This window comes from Triturus cristatus, chromosome 8 (assembly GCF_964204655.1).
Source record: "Triturus cristatus chromosome 8, aTriCri1.1, whole genome shotgun sequence".
NCBI lineage: Eukaryota > Metazoa > Chordata > Amphibia > Caudata > Salamandridae > Triturus > Triturus cristatus.
In genome coordinates, this window is record NC_140591.1 from 998,441,031 (window position 1) to 998,457,965 (window position 16,935).

General features: G+C 43.7%; 1 protein-coding gene across 2 annotated transcripts in view; it reads right to left on the reverse strand.

Moving 5' to 3' along the window:
- The window catches only part of UGGT2 (UDP-glucose glycoprotein glucosyltransferase 2), a 1,472,699-nt gene that overhangs the window by 570,168 nt on the left and 885,596 nt on the right, over positions 1-16,935 (reverse strand). For both annotated transcript variants that reach the window (XM_085622547.1, XM_085622546.1), the window contains one exon: positions 8,307-8,513. In XM_085622547.1, coding sequence (XP_085478673.1) covers positions 8,307-8,513 — 207 coding nt within the window. The remainder of the gene's footprint in view (positions 1-8,306; positions 8,514-16,935) is intronic.

Sequence of the window (16,935 nt, forward strand, 5' to 3'; positions counted from 1 at the left end):
GGCTAGCGAAGAGAGGATTGTGCTTGTGACTCCAGGCTTAAGGAAAAGTCATACCTCAGGCAAAGGAGTGACTCAAAGGGACAGTGGACTGACCCCCTGGTCCCCGCACCAGGTTAAGCACAACTGAAGTAGCCCAAATTTGGCAAGCTGGTAGACACTACAGATGATTCGCTACTAGCTGCCGCTGCGCACCTCAAAAGACCAATCCTCGATGGCCAAAAGTTACACCTGTGTCAGCCGGACCCGGGAGTGTCGTCTGAGACAAGATTGGTCACCCAAGAGGGTGACCACAGTCCCCACCAAAGTGCATCACTGGGACCACTGTGGACAGAGAATAGTACCTGAGCTGCTTCTGGCCTTCTACGGTCTCAAAGAGGACTTCGTAGGACCCCAACCTCTGTGGCCCAAATCGCCCCACCTGACCCCTGTACCAACGAATAACTGCAAAGGCACCTCCGTCGACCGCACAGCACCTAGAGAGACCTTGAGCATCTTCATCTCCCGCATCCGCAGCATCAGAGCTACTCAATTAAAATCTATGGCGGTCATGCTGTGAAGTTTGGAACTGGAATGGAAAACGATATGGTGGCCAGGCAACTGTCCAAATGTCCCCTATTGGCCCGCCAGACCTTCTTCCTGTCTGGTTTAGTCACTCAGGCCAGGCCGGAGTAGCCAAACTAACTTCTACAAACTTTTCAAAAGAGATCAAATTTTACGGTTGGCAATGCTTGCTTGCAGTTAAATTAAATTTACAAATCTGCATCTCAAGAATTCTCCGGTGGATTTTGCTGTAAAAATTCATAAAAACATTCTGTATTTCTATAAATTGTTGTTGTGTTTCATTCATGTTGAACAAGTTACTTACATTCGGTAAAGCCTTATATGGTAGAGACTCTATCTAGCCGCAAATTCCTTACCTTAGAAGAGATACTCAAGCAATATCTTCCCTGAGGTGGGCCTACGGACCCATTTCACAAGAAGAAGTCCTGCAGGACCGAAAGGGCAAAATGCCCATTTCTGCAGACCTGACTGTCCAGGCAGTAGTTTTTGGCAAAAGTGTGCAGAGAAGCCCACGTTGCTGCCTGGCAGTTGTGCAGGACTGGAACACTGCATCCTTATGCAGTGGTTGCAGCTAGTTCTGGTGGAATGAGCACGCAACCCCTCGTGGGGCTGGTTCTTTGCAAATGAGTAGCATCTTTTGATACAGAGCATAATCCATCATCAGATCTTCCTTTTCTGTATGGCCGGTCCCTTCTTTGCTCCGACATATCCCAAGAAGAGTTGGTCATCCACCCGGAATTCTCATGTTTGATCAAGGTAGAAGAACAATGCTCTTTTTGGATTCCAATGCTGAAGTCGCTCCTCTTCTTTGGAGGGATGAGCTGAAGTGTAAAAAGTAGTCAGAGTGATGGACTGGCCTGCATAGAATTGAGGCACCACTTTTGGAAGAAAGGAAGCTCTCATACAAAGCACCAGATTGTCTAGGTAGATGTTAAGATGAGGAAGTTTGGTATACAAGGGCCAAAAGCTCACTGACCCTCCGTGCAGATGTTATTCCAACCAGGGAGCCATCTTGATGGTAAAGATACCAAGTGAACATTGTGTAGAGGCTCAAAGGAAGGGCACATAAGGAAAGTGAGGACGAGACTGAGGTCCCCCTGGGGCACAATAAAAGTAGAAGGTGGAAACAAATGTTGTAAACCTTTCAGAAACCTATTTACAAGAGGGGGTATTGAAGAGGGATGGCTGATCAGGCAACCACAGAGAAGCTGACATTCCAGAGGGATAGACTTTCAGAGTGCCCAGAGCAAAGTTCTGCTGGAAAAGGGAAAGGATGAACAGGCGATCCTGAGAAAGGGGATTCATTTGTCTTTATATACACCATGCCATACATTTTACCCAAGCGCAGGCGCAAACCATCTTGGTGGAGTGACACCTGGATGTCAAGATAACATCACAGAGGAAGGTCTAAAGCTATCACTGCTCAATCTCCACGCAACAAGGCAGAGAATTGACAGGTTTGGTGGAGAACTCTCCTCTACTGCCGTGACAGAAGATCCTCATGAAGGGTCAGCTTGATCGGAGGTCCAAAGGCCATGCTTAACAGCTTGGGATACCAGACTCTCTGTGCCCAATCCAGAGCCACAAGGATGACTTGGGCTTTGTCATTCCTGATCTTCTTGAGAAGTCTGGGCAGGAATGGTATGGGTGGAAAGGCATACAGGAGGCCTGAGCACCACTTAAGACAAAAAGCGTCTCTAAGTGAGAGCCGCCCTGGAAACTCCAGAGTGCAGAAGTGCTGACATTGCGTGTTCTCGGTGATGGTGAACAGATCTAGCCAAGGCTCTCCCCACTGCTGAAAGAGATCTTGCACCCCCTCCAGATAGAGACATAATTTGTTATTTGCGAGGCATATTGGGCTGAGTTTGTCTGCTCTGGTGTTCAGAGACCCCACCAGATGTTGAACCACCAGGGATATGCCCTGCTGTTCCAACATGTCCAGAAACACAGGGCCTCTTGAGAAAGGGTCCACAACCCCACACCGCCCTGTTTGTTGCAGTTCCACATGGCGGTGTTGTTGTCCGAGAACACCTGCACCAGGCTTCCATGGCTGGAGGGCAGATTGGCTTTCAATGCCAACTGGAGTGCTCAGAGCTCCAACAGGTTGATGTGGAGTCCGGATTTTGGCGGAAACTAGAGTCTTTGATCTCCACCTCTCCCAGATGGCCGCATCATTGAGGAGTGACACATCTGTCACTACTGTGATATCTGGTTGGGGAAGGGTGAGGAGTCTGCCGCTGATCCAAATCGGTTCGTTAACCAGCACTGCAGATATTTTGCAGTACCATCCGTGATCTGGACCATGTCAAAGAAATTCTTTGACATGGCTATGAAGCCCAGGAGCCTCAGAGTCTGTCTCAACGAAAACCAGAATAGAGACAGAAACATCAGTCTCATTGCTGAATATCCTGGATTCGCCGTTTTGGAGGATAGGCTCAAAACTGCACCGTGTCCCGAACTATTTTGATGAAAGGGAGGGTCTGAGAGAGAGTCAGGTGTGACTTCAGGCCGTTGATAGTAAACCCCAGCAAATGCAGGAGGTCCGATGTTGTCTGGAGGAGGAAGATGACGGCCTTGGGCGAGCTTGCCTTCAATAGCCAGTTGTCAGGATCGGGGAAGACTGGCACCCTTGATCTCAGCAAATGAGCTGCAACCACCACCATCACCTTGGTGAACACTGAATGGGGTGATTGTGTGACCAAAGGAGAGCACAGTGGGCTGAAATTTCTCATGGCCCACGGGTCGGTAGGTACTGTGTTCATGGTGATGCAGAAGCTGGAAAGGTTGCATGCCATGGTGAATGGGCGGGAAAGGACTCGGCCTTATGCCCCTTTTGTGGCCATGAAAGGAGCTAAAGGCAGATTGAGGGTGACGAGGGGCCACGGAAAGGCCCATGGACCTGGTCGTAGCCCTGCTGTCCTTAAAGGGCTCCAGCGCTGAATCCGCCTTGTCTCTGAAGAGAAGGGAGTTATCAAAGGGCATGTTCATGAGTGAGGTCTGAACATCCTCAGAAAACCCAGTAGTCCTCAACCAGCCGTGGTGCCGCAGGGCCAATGTCGACAAAACCGTTTTGCCTAGTGAGTCAGTGGATTGAATTTGAATTTATTACATTTGCATAGTTTCTTAAAACCACTGCAGTACAAATTTCAAGGAAACTAATGAAATCATGATAAGATATTAATTACACATTTGCAAAATTCATATATCAATAAAAGCTTAGAAACAGTTAAATTGCTGTCCGATTAAAAGTGCTTTGTTACTCATACAGATAGCTGTCAATATAGGTTGTGCATTCTGTGCGGTTTTCATTGCTCTGTCTGGGCAATGCTATTGGCCAAAAAAGGGCATTGTTAAAAGACCAATCCAAGCACTTATATGAAGTTTTCCCAGCTCAACCTTATTGGGGGAAGTCTCGTATCTTAGTTTGAATGGATTGACACAGTATTCCCAGATATTTAGGCATCCGGCCACCGGCATGAGTTGATGACCTGATGGGCTACCCCTTAGCCCGGAAGAGGTTTAGGTGTACAATGGCGTTTTTTTCTCGGCTGCATCTAGGAATCTCACAAGTCTACAGTTTAGTTGTGGTGTTGCTATATCAAAGCATGCCAAACCTGCTTGTCTCCTAGAGCGAATTCTCCTTTGGTTTAGGGGGACTTCTAGCAACTGTCTCCTTTCCTGTGTCAACTCCTTGCAGGAACATAATAAATGGATAATGTCGCCCTGGTCATTTTTGTACAGACTGCAAGATGTTAGAGATGGCTCCCTCTTCCATGGTAGAAGGTTCTGGATACATGGGATCAAGCCAAGGTGAAGTTTTAAAAATTGTAATTTCTGTGCTTTCGGGTATCCCAAATTGAAGTATTTTTGGGGGGCTAAGACCTTGTAATTGTTCAGAGACATCCAGGCGTGCGATCTGGCTAAAAAGGCAGCTTTATTTTTCACTAAACCTATTTTTTGCAAGGATTATCCAAACTAATTTTTTTTAAACTGGATGGTGGGTTTGTGTATTCCACCAGTGCATGCTAGAGCCTCCTGAAGGTAACTTCTTGCAGGAGAATTCTCCCTCTGTTGGAGATCTTGCCATAAAAGCTGATTTAAAGTTTTAGGGGCCGATAGTCTGATCTTATTCCAGCAGTTGATATATGTGCCATATCTGGCCCATGATTGCTTTAGTAGGCTGAACTCCAGCCTGATTTGCGCCGGGGAAGTGTAGTTTGGAAGGCTAAACATGGTTCTATATGCTTTTACTAAAGTTGTGTCCAGCAATTTAGCGTCTCTGCCTCTTAAGGCTTCACTACCGTAAGTTATTGTGGGTCGGATTTTAGCCTGTGCTATATTCAGTAGGGGACTCAGTGTTGGGCCCAATAATTTAGAAGTTCAGCTTTTCATGGTTAGTGCTAGCACCAGCCCCTTCCTTTTAATCTCTTCTAGGTGTCGAGCAAATGATCATTCTTTGTCAATGTAGACACCTAGGTACTTGTAGGCCCCCGTTGAATCTATTTGTGTGCCGCGCAGATGCCAGCGTTCCACTTCCTTCCTTTTGTTGTTAATTGACATAGTCCTAGATTTCTTTAGGTTAATTGACAGATTATTTTCTTCGGCGTAATCCTGCATTCTGTTGAGGTAATGTTGCAAGCCAACTACTGTGTGGCTGAGCAAGATTACTTCATTGGCATAAAGGAGATTAGACAGAGTAGTGCCCCCCATCCTGGGCGCGTGAGAATTGCTGGTGTTGAGTAACTGTGGTAGATCTGCCATTAATAAATTAAATAACATAGGTGCCAGCACGCAGCCCTGTTTAAAGCCCTTCGTTGTTTTTACTTTTCTTGTCAGATGCGTCCCTGAACCTAGTTTCACCTGTACCCAGATAGCTGTATGTAGGAGCGTTAGCATTTTGAAAAGGGCATTTGGGATACCCCAGCTGGCTAGCTTCGCCCTGCAATGTTTGATGTCAGTGTGTGTTTGTTTTTCTTCACAGGTATCGTCTATTTTTCCTGTGACATCTATTAAAATCTTGAAAGCACAGGACCATGTAGGTTGTATTGAATCCAACCACATAAATTGAATTATTGGACACTTGTGTGTATATATATTTTATTTTTTCCACAAATTTTTACAGTAGCGATAAAATATCTAGGTCCTGAGGAAGGCTGAGATCAAATCTTGATCAACGCGGCTGAAACATGTAGACCTGTGTTTTCGGACTAATGCAGCTATTGGCTCTAAGCTGCACACGCACTGGTTTTATATTTGACACCAGGATAGATCATATTAAAGTCTTTTTCCTTCCTGGTAGCCAATTTTAAATCACTTTTTCACTTTATCACTGCACACACTGCAACCATCACCCAAAACACTATCTATATTGCTTCGGCATTAGTGGATTCTAGGAGATCCTAGTTCTGATTACTGAAAACATCCCTTAGCTCCTCCCTCCAAGGGAGGGAGTTGTAGCCCGTGGTTGCACTAGGTTTTGCAACCAAGAGGAGATCCCAGATGATGAAGCAGGCCACTTCGGTGGGTGATGGGATTCCATCCTCTATAAAGGACTCCCCTCAAAATTAAGAGGGATGTATTAACTTGTACTGTATCTGTTCACAGGAGTCCCTGAGTTGGGCTTGGAAAAGGTCCCAAGCACGACATTAGTAAGTGCTTTGTTGAATTGGAGAAGTGGTTTGGAAGGGAACACTCCTGTTTGAAGCACTTCCGCCAAGACATTAGTCTTGAATGACACCGAGGGCAAACTAAAGTCCAGGACCTGAGCCGAAACCACCTAAGTGAATTAAGCTCCCTCCTCCATAGCTGCGGTAGTGGGAAAAAGCATGACAGTGTCTGGAGAAGTGCCTAGTCCACTGGCTTCACCCAAACCCTCACCCCAGTCCAAGGATTCATAAGTCAGGTATTGCTCAGGGTCCAGCGACCCCTCCCTTTCTTTCCCAAGTCCTTGCCCATTGAAATAGGGTTCAAGCTCTGGCCTGGAAGGCATTGCTCCAGTCGGCGCCGGAGTCGGCGTTGGGTGTCGCCCCTCCGGCTCCATATTGGGGTTGTAAATGGGGACGGCGCCACCGGGAGCATCGACTTTGGGACTGGCACGGGGAAAGGTCAACATGGCACGACCAGCACCTATCCGTATCCATCTGTGGTTCCCTGGGGTCCGACTGGCGACTGAGCCATCGGCATGGATCCAGGTAGGGCCCCTCCCGAACCTGAGGGGCTCAAAGGCGCGCCATAGGAAACAGGCTGCTCAAATATGAGATGCATGGCCTCATAAAACTCTTTAATTTGAGTGGGGGTCACTCCGGCTCCTGGAAACGCGGGGAGGCACGGAATTCAGCCCAGGAGCTGGGTCAACCGCAGAGCCAGGTCTCGAGGGATGCTCCCTAGTCTCATAATCTGATGAATGAGGTGAAGTCGAAGCACTCAGAGTTCTTCCTCTTTTTGTTGGACCGAGACTTACCTAAACAGCTTGACAACTTGGAGTGTGACGACGACCTTGGACTCTGCAACCACTCCCATGATGATGGATGCATGGTGCGGCAGTCGGGACTGGCCTTCTGATCATAGTCTCATTTGAGGCACCAGGGGCAAACAAGGTGCAGGTCTGGTGCTGCAGGGCTTGAAGCCAGCCGTCTTTGATGACATATCTGTAACACCAGGAGGTAAGACCTCAAAAAAGACTTCAACAAAACCTAGAAGAAAAGCTTAGTCAAAAAGTGACTAGGGGGTAGCTCTTCCTGGATCTGCTCTGATTGGCATGAATAGAAATAACATCAGCGCGCTTACGTGGCACCTATATTGGTATTGACAATGTCACTTGTGACGCTGACGACGCCATGCAGAGCCGAACGACTCCACCTACCATGTGCAGGGGGACTGCTCACGAAACAATTCCTGCCCCTTTGACCCTTGGGGAGAATTCAGAGGTAAGGAATCTGGGGCTAGATGTCTCTACCAGATGCGTGGCTTTCCTATTTCATTCTTTGGTACTGTTAAATGCTTTACACTAGTTCCTTTGTTCAAGACATGCTGCTCGAAGCCATAGCTACCCAGGGTTGAGCTTAAGGTTGTGCAAACGAGCCTGACTGCACCCAGGACAGTTTTTGCGTGTGTATTCCTCCGCAAGGCCGCACAGCCATGCCATATAATGCACCCAAATCCTCACAGTGCTTATATGTAACTGTGCTCCATTACTTCTGAAATGGTACAGAGTTTCCACAGAGTCACATGGTGCCATCTGTCACGGTTGAGAAAATTCTTCATCTTCAGTCTGGAACCTGCGACTATTCTCAAGGAGAGAAATATCCAACAGAAATTGCAATTTTTCTCTTTTCTTTCTCTTGAAGTCTGTTAAAGGGCAGCAACAATTTACATTTCAACCATTCAGATCATGCTCAGAAGCTGTAATGTAATGGGTGTGCAAGGCCTCACAGAACATGAGGCAGTGTGTGTCAACTTGAAACCAACGGAATGTTTTAATTGTCATTCCTTGATTGCATAAAAGATGGACTCTTTAAAAATCACAAGTGAATAAAACACAAATTTGTTTGAGATGTTCTGCTATTCTTTGTACTTTGAATCCTACTCGTAGGAACACTACAAAAACCTAACTACAAAAAACAGAATCCATACCTTAACTTAGTCCGTTATTAATTACTGACTGAACATTTTATTATTCAAGTAAGGTTGTTCATATTACAACTAGTCCATGTGTCAAATTTCTATCCACATCACCATGTACTTACCAAAGTCACAAACGCCTTCATTTTCACTCCTGAAGAAAGTGCTTCAGCAGTCTGTTTTGTAGCCAGCTTAGGTAAGAACTTGTGTAAAGTGCTGCTTTTCTGGGTAAGAAGTGCTGCTAAAATACCCCTTGAAATTTTAGTGTTGTCTTCTGTTACAGGGGACATAGAGTTGATAATAAATCCAAGCCGTGCACTGTTGCTCGATTTCTGCAAAGGGATTATTAGGAGGCAATCAGTTATATGCAAAGGTTTAATTTTCAGCAATGTACAAACATTACATATATTTTGTAATTGTTGCAAATTACTTTGCGATTATTACACTTGTACCTGACCAAATAATGTTTGTTTATCTGGTCAGGTATAGGTGAAGTAGTTGCATACAGTGTAATAATGATGATTCAATATAAGCTAAGCTATAAGAGGTTTTCAAATCATAGAATAGAAGGTAAAATTTGAATGGTCCAAATGGAATTTTCAGCCACAAAATCAATACATGAAGACAGAATAGGCTATATTATGCCCAAAAGAGAATGTATTCATTAGGTTAAGGAACTGCTTCAAAGTCCGAATTAAGATGTACAATGAGATACATCCGGCTGGCATTGACTTGAGACTGAGGGATGGGTAACGTTGCAGGTATTTTTTCAGTTACTCATATGCTCCATAACAGCATTTCCAGGAATGTGCACTTGGCAGTCTTGCATCTGTTAAAACATGTTTTATACACCGACCTTTGGTTTATCTCACAGTGTTTTCTCTACCTGCATCGCCATCACCTACTTAACAGAACAGCAGATTATGAGGGGCTGCAATTTTGTTGGCCAGAGACTTCCTCGATATGTGTTGATTACACGAAAAGTCCTGTAGAAACCTTGCTTGTCACAATTTCTCCTATGGAAGCCGGCCAACCATAGGAAAATGAGAGCAATTCTACCACCAAAAACACATCTTAAATGCATTCTGTTTTCTTTTATGGTCACACATTGTAAATATTTGGACATACATTATTCCCAACATGTTTCGTAACCTATTAGGTGGGTAACAATTGCATGGGTGTCTTTTGTTTAGAATCCCCTTTCTTGATATTTGAGGTGGTGATCAATGTCGGATTTCAATATATCAAATTCAAGTAAGGGAAAAACCATTAATACATAGGACACGGGATTTGAGCAAGCCACTGTCAAACATTTGGCAATAAATATCTCACCTTCCTTTCCTCCATATTACAAATGTGTTTACTGAAGGGTGTAAGAGACTTTAGGGTGTCAAATATTAGCGGAAGGAAGGCTTAGACAAGAGGAAATGCTAAATAGTTAGGAGGCTCTCTATATGGTGACGTATCTATGCTATAAAACTGAAAGTGAGGTTTTTAATATTTATGACATGCTGTTCAGGACTGGTTACAACGGGGTGTGATATTAAGTTGGCCTGAGGTGGGCTTTAGAACACAAAATAGCATGTGTGATTATGTCACTGTACTCAATCTGACTGTTAATGGGGAAGTAAAAATTAATAAAAGCATGGCTTTCTGTTTTAGTAAAGTATTTGATAGGGTGGATTTGTTCTAAGATGTAGGCATTAAATACAGAACCCATGTTACTATATATTATCCCCCCCCAAAAAAATCATGTTTCTTCTAGGGTTCAAATTAAAAGGGGCGATCAAACTCAATTGAAGAATTAGATAACTACACACCATAAGGTTAAAAATTGTATACTTTGGCCTATACATTTTTAATATTCATTTGGTGGGCTTATTTTCCTCTATTGCCTTGGATAAAAACATTCTATGAATGTCAGGTAGCAACAAACAAAAAAACACTTATTTGGCATATGCCAACGGTCATGTTGTCCTGCTGAGACTCCTAATGGGTTGCAAGAATCTTTGGACTTTATACCAAGCTACTGTAAAGAAGACAGTCTGAAGGCGAAATCTCACACAACTAATGCCATTTAATTTATCTTGGCTGTCCCTGCTTGACTCACTCAAAAGAAAATTACTGAAGTGCTTGAAAGGGTCAAATGACTTTTATACAATATAATACTGATTCCTATACTATGGCCTTGAAGATTCTTATTGGAAAGATCGCTACTTTGATTTGGTACTTTTTGTTGTGTACGTATGAAAAATGAACACAGAAAATACTTCTTGAGGCTAAATACTTGAGTGATGTTTCAGATACAGTTCGCTCCCTTTTTTGGAAGGAACTTGAGAATAAGCAGGACTACAGTCTTTATTTTTAAGACGTTGATACAGATTTGGACCTGTGTGGATATTTCATTAATGGATTTTAAATCTAAGATAAAAAAGGTCATTGAGGAGCACAATTTATACAGCATTTGAATTATCTCTCTTAATAAGAAACTTGTGTCTATATTGTAGCCCACTTAAGTGACGCTTCAAGACATCTCATTGTGCTGATTTTTCAGAAAGTCGGCTTGCAGTCCTCACTAGGATACCACTGAGGGTGATAGTGCACTTTACCAATACACATAGCACAACAGTCTCAACAGCATCGCCTAAACTACCCTGAACCTAGCCACAGAGGTTTCTGGTGCCTGGTCTCTGTAAAAAAGAAGCAAAGTCTCTGTGGCCAGTGGCCTGAATTTCTCACCCATTTTCTCTGCATGTGCTCTTCATTGACTGAATTAAAAAATACTATTTGAAATCTATGTTTAATTGTTACACCACATGTACAGTTGAGAAAGCATATCTTTCAACACTCCAAGGTAATACTAACATGGAGTGTAGTGGTACAATACTGTTTTAAATTGGCTATTTTATATACTAAAATGATCTAGTAACATACAATGCTAACAGCATTTATATGCCTTGTTTTGTAACTGTTTGGTGTTTATTAGTTGTTACTGTTAAATACCTCAATGTTGTATTGAAATTTTCATGTGTATGTTCCACACTGATTGTATGAAGATTATAGCATTAGAATGGAAGATTAACTATAATAGATATGTATAGCTGAGATGGTACATTCTTGAAATTCTTTTTCTCCTTTAAGGTAATACTATTTACGGCCGTAGTTGTGAGAAGCTTCTTAATCGATCACCTTATATTTTACAATTATACAGTAATATTGAAATGAAATCCATCTATAAACGTCGGCCACAGTCATGCATTTGTTTATTATATTAATATTGCTTTGTTGGTTTATTCAGCATGCATTGTGATACATTGTATCGAACACACGTTAAATACATTTGAAGTGACTTATTCATGTTTGTACTGTTGCATTCTTTTAATGTACACAATCTATATTTTCTAGGCATCACTGTCCTTTTGTTAATACGTTTGGGGGAAAACTCTAATTCAATGTTGAGACACAGTTTTTCTCTGGCAGAACAAATCCATAGATAGAAGCTATTTAGGTTGCAAAACTGGAATTGCTACACTGCCGACACTCACAAGCCAGAGTAATGTAGTTTTGGAATTTCTCTCTTTATTGGGCTCTAAGATAAGATAAAACAAATTATTTTAGAATGAGTGCAGTTTGCAGAATATGTAGTGAGAAAGAAGGTTATTTCTAATACGGACTACCCTATCATAACATCATACTTCTAATTTGCTTGATATTTCCAGATAATGGGTGGTGTCGAACACTATCCATTAAAGAAACAAGCGGAGTTTAGATGCTATGCTTCCAAAGATGGATTCAGTACCAAATTAAAATAACTAGCTAAAGTAAGACTATACCTGAGAACTTTAATATCTAAGAATTATGTTGCCAAAAACTGTTTTTGCCTTTCATTGGGGCATGGACTGAGAAAATCATAAAGTCTTCCCCTCAGTTTCGTTTATAGATTAATCACGTTTCCCTTCAATCCCTAAAATACTCTCTTTTCAACAAAACAATCTCTGGAGTTTATCCATACGGCAACAGCCCTCTTGCATTCAAAGATAGAATTACATTTTGGGGATATTCAATGACGAGCACTTTAGGTATGTCCTCCTGTCTAATAAGATGCATTTCTTGCAGGGAGATCAAATATACATACAAATGTATATGTTTATTGATTACAGGCCTTTTTTTTCAGAGGATGGCTCAAGCTTTGTACATTCAGGGCCAGACTAGAAACCAAAATCAGTCTTGGCAAAAATGTTCAAAATTAACACACGCTGCAGGAGGCCATGAATAGAATGGGGCAATGGGTACATGGCTTAGCCATGGCAGCTCATCCTGCACTGAAATCAGCCTCTTAGCCTGTAGCCCACAAAGAAAATGTCTGAGTGCCATAAAGGCCAGTTTGGCTAGGTGTACATTCAATTAATAGTAGACATATGCGATTAAGTTATAAGTGCTCCAGAGATGTCCTGGGAAATATTAGTGTGAGTCAAACTCGTCTGTGCACATTTTGGTCTATTGCCCCCATTGCAGGAGAAGCCCTTTGTTTTGCCTGCAGATTATGGTGGCAGTTGAGGCTTTGCAGCAGATGTGGACCGGTCTACCGCCTTCACAGATTCCCGTCAGCTTCGTTAATGCTGACTGAATTATTGAGATGCAACTACCAAGTTTGTGAGGACAGTAATTGTCACAGATATATTTGAATACAAAAGTTGAGTTAGCATAATGTTTTGGAAGCTGCATCATACACTTAAGCATTAAGGAAATGTTTTAAATACAAGTTACAATAAAAGATCTTTACTGTAAAACGATTTAGGTTCTGTTGTTGTTTTTCCCTGCCAACATGCATTTCACCCCATACACAGTACACTAGCCTGGGGCTTATTCAGTTCCACGGATAAAAGTAATCCCCCTTGTTTACAATATTTAATTGGAGATAGCGTAATAGGCTGATAGTTTGCATCTTGATGTTAGGGATTTTCTTTACAAATTAATCAGCCCTGACTGGTTTTGCCTTGGCATGACAGTATTTAAAAATAAGGTAAACCTGATCATTAAGTTGGATCAGGGAGGACACCAGTGAGTGATGTGGGATGTATGGCGGCAGGAGCCCTGGAGCAGTCTGTTGTCCTGCTGTTTATAGTGACTATCTCTTGTGGTCTAGTCATTTACTGGACAGAACCACAATCAGTTTTTAATAAATATGTTTTATTGCAACATGCATTAAATAATATAATTTCCTTACTACTCAAATGTATGTTTCTCCCGCCAAAAACCTATGTTAACGTAACTTTTGTACTCTAATATATCTGCGTCACTGTCTTCATAAACATGGTAGTTGCATCTCATTACTATAATGTTATAACATACTAGTAAAGAGGGCCTACCTAGAATAGATCCACACAAAAATCATACCCATAACCGCGTTTCTATAATAAATCATGGCTGCTAACTGACTGAGTCAGGGTTGGAGGCCCTGTACATATGTACTCCCTCAGGACAATGGTCACAGAGGCAGTTGGTGAGGCAGATATGCGTGCCAACACTAGCCTTTGGCAGACAGGTGCAGATGTGCTCTAGTGTGGCAGTTGCGACCTCCATGTTGAATTCCTCCTGGTGGGTCTCTCTAGCAGTTGCAGCCTATGGGACAATCAGGGCTTGCCACTTTGATGGCGACACACCTTCAACTCACAGTGTCAGCAGCAGCAGAACCAGTCTCTCAAGATCATGGCACAGTGCTGGGCGAGCCATGGTATTTGTTCTGGTAAAGTCACATGCAGCTCACACAAAAGCTGTGCCAAGTGACCAGGGGGAACCCTTCACAAAACAGGTCACTCCTGGCTTTTCTCTCTATACTTCCTCTGGGTGATCCTCACACCGGGAACACAATAGGCTTCTCTCCTCATGAAAACTCTACCTTGACGCATGCTAGGCACACTTTTCGTAGCAGTCAGATAGACTTCTAGGCGCACCAGGCAGACACTTAGCTCCTCCAGCAAAACGTGAAGACTTGAAGCCATGTCCCCTCAGCTCTGTGAGACTGGCTTTGAGGCAGACACCAGCCCTGGTTGCAAAGCAGTTCTTTGACTACTTTGTGGAGCTCTCCCTTGCTTAGTCCAGAAGAACTTGGCACTGGAACAACATGTGGTGATTTGAATCCCACTGTAAAACATATTTTTTAGACAGGGAACGTGGTTCCACTGTCTAAAGCTTCAGAACTGGTTTGAGTCTCTTTGAAATATTCTCTTAATACTGCCTTTATGCAATCTCTCATAGCAGGTATCAAACGGTAGTATCCAAAAAAGGACATCTATGCATCTGACTGTCCTCAGCATTCCTGGAACAGTAGTCAAGAACAATTTTTTTCTGTTTGTATCTCTTATGTAACTCATGTAATCCAAAGTCCTTATCTAACGCAAATGGTTCTTTTGTAAAGCGCTCTGACACCTTCGGGTAATGTTCGTGCTATATAAAATCGCATTAAATTAATAAATAAAATTAAATACTTGTTCAACTAGTTGTTTCACAACATTCCCCAGAAGCTCATCCGTTTCTCTCCAGATCCCTTCCATTCAGCTTTTTTTCTATCCTTCCTCTGCCGCCCCTTTCATGCTACATAATGATCACCGCTATTAGCTGTGCCAGAAAATATTGGCGACCAGCAATTCTAACATTGTTTTCTATGCTTTCAAGATTGTTGCCATGTTTACACTGTTTTCTATACTTTCGAGATGTAAGCCAACGAAATGATGCAATGTCAAGTTGAGTGAAGCATCATAGAGGCAGTCAGAACCCCTTTCAGAGGGTCACATCCAAGCAGGCTGTAACAGCATCCAACTGTGGGGGTAGTGGCCTTTTACTCCTGTTGTACTAGGGCCCGGCCTACTGTGGATCCTGAGTAACTGGGCCTGCTACTACCCCGTTCAGCACTTGACTTGGTAGCATGGGTCGAGCAGTTTAAGGCTCTTTGATGGGGAGGTGGGTGTGAGGCATACACAGGTGAAAGACTCAAACTACAAACAATAACTGCAATAAGGTGATTGTCCAGTCGAATACTTGATGTTATGAAAAAAAGTAGTATTTTAGTAGAAGCAAACAAAGCATAGAAGCTTCATAATATCTACAGTCTCTTAAGGTTGGCACGCTAGTGTTATCCGGGGCGGTATACCCCAGTTTCTCTGTCCCTTTCTAGTGAGGCTGGTCATTCCCCCATTTGAAACTGAAAGCAGTTTTCAGATGCGGCTCACACTAGCTCTCATGTGGCATATTAGAAGTTGGGCCTTAAGAATCAACTTCAGCACTGCTACACACTAAATCTGTATGAGACTCCAACAAGCCTATTGGTCTCAAACAGTCTTACCTGACCCGATGGCGGCCGGTAAGCGCAGGAGAAACGAGGTGCATATCTGTGTGCTCTTGCATGTTGATGCCAAGTGTCTGCGAACTCTTGTGGTCTTTCCCTAATGACGAGTTGGGCCTCTTCAGTCTCTGGATGGCCCGCATTAGTGTTGGACATACATCTCTGTGGCTCCTGGCAATCAGTACGTGTACTTCAGAGCAGCCTGGGCAAAACGGTCAAAGTCAATGGCCCTGCCTCCACAGTGGCCCCTCCTGGCACACAAGGATTGCCGATTTTCTTCTCACAAGGACGACCGCCATTACTTCATGGTGGACCTCACCTGGAATATGGGGGTTGCCGACTGGGACTGAACAAAGGCAAAGGCCCTTACTTCACGGTGGGCCCCACCTGGCATAGAGTGGTTGCCAACTGGCTGTGCACCAGAGGACAGCACTTGCTTCACAGTGGCCTTCACCGGGCCAACAGGGTCACCGACTTAGTTCATGCAGTGGTCTCGACCGGGCCTATTGTCTAACACTTTTATCACCGGATCCACTCAGCAGGATGCTCGCTAGGTCTTTTTTCCTCCAGTCGCTCTCCTCCTCACAGGGCCAACTAGTCTAGACACGTAGGCAGAAGGCTGCTGCGCTAGGCTCAGGGCAAGTTATCTTGATTTCATAGGTGATGGCCCCTCACCCAGCAGAGAGACTAGCAGACCTTGGCCCCAAGTTCTGGTTCCAGTAGCTAGAAGTCATAGTGTTCTTCTCCCCTGATGAACAATGCTATTGAACAAAGTATGAAACTCATGCTCCCACCTTTATAGTCCAAGTCCAAACACAAATGTGATTTAGTGCCTGGTTCTTTGAAATTTGTGTTGTAGGTGTCAGTTCCTTAGACGTGCTCTTTTCGCTGCACTGTTCTTTGTCAAAGGGACTGACTGCCTCAGCAGGAGATTCTCCAATTATGACTGGCCCACAACACAGACCAAGAAACTAGGGATCACACCTGGCTGTCAGCCTCTACTAAAAAGTGCCTCAACGGTTTTCAGGCCTAAGCCTTCTCTTTCATGATTGCCTAGTCTTCCAGTGCCAACCTTATAAGACCCACCATCTTCTTGACAATTAGCGCAGGTGTCACTGACCAGTAACTCTTCCTGGAGTCAAAGAGACCTCTGATGTGAACCAAGGATGCTCAGCTCTCCTTCCTCCAATGTGTGTGTTCTTACCCTAGCCCTGAGGTACGTCAGCAATCCACATCTGGATCCTGGGAGTTGCAGTCCTCACCACACGCTCCTTTCCAGACCCTGAGCTTCAAAGTTGAACCCACACACCACACACTCCAAGTTATGTTCCCCTGCACAGGCACACACACATTAGTGGGAAATATTATGCGCTGTTTGGCACCATACACATTTACCATGAAGGCCAAGGGAG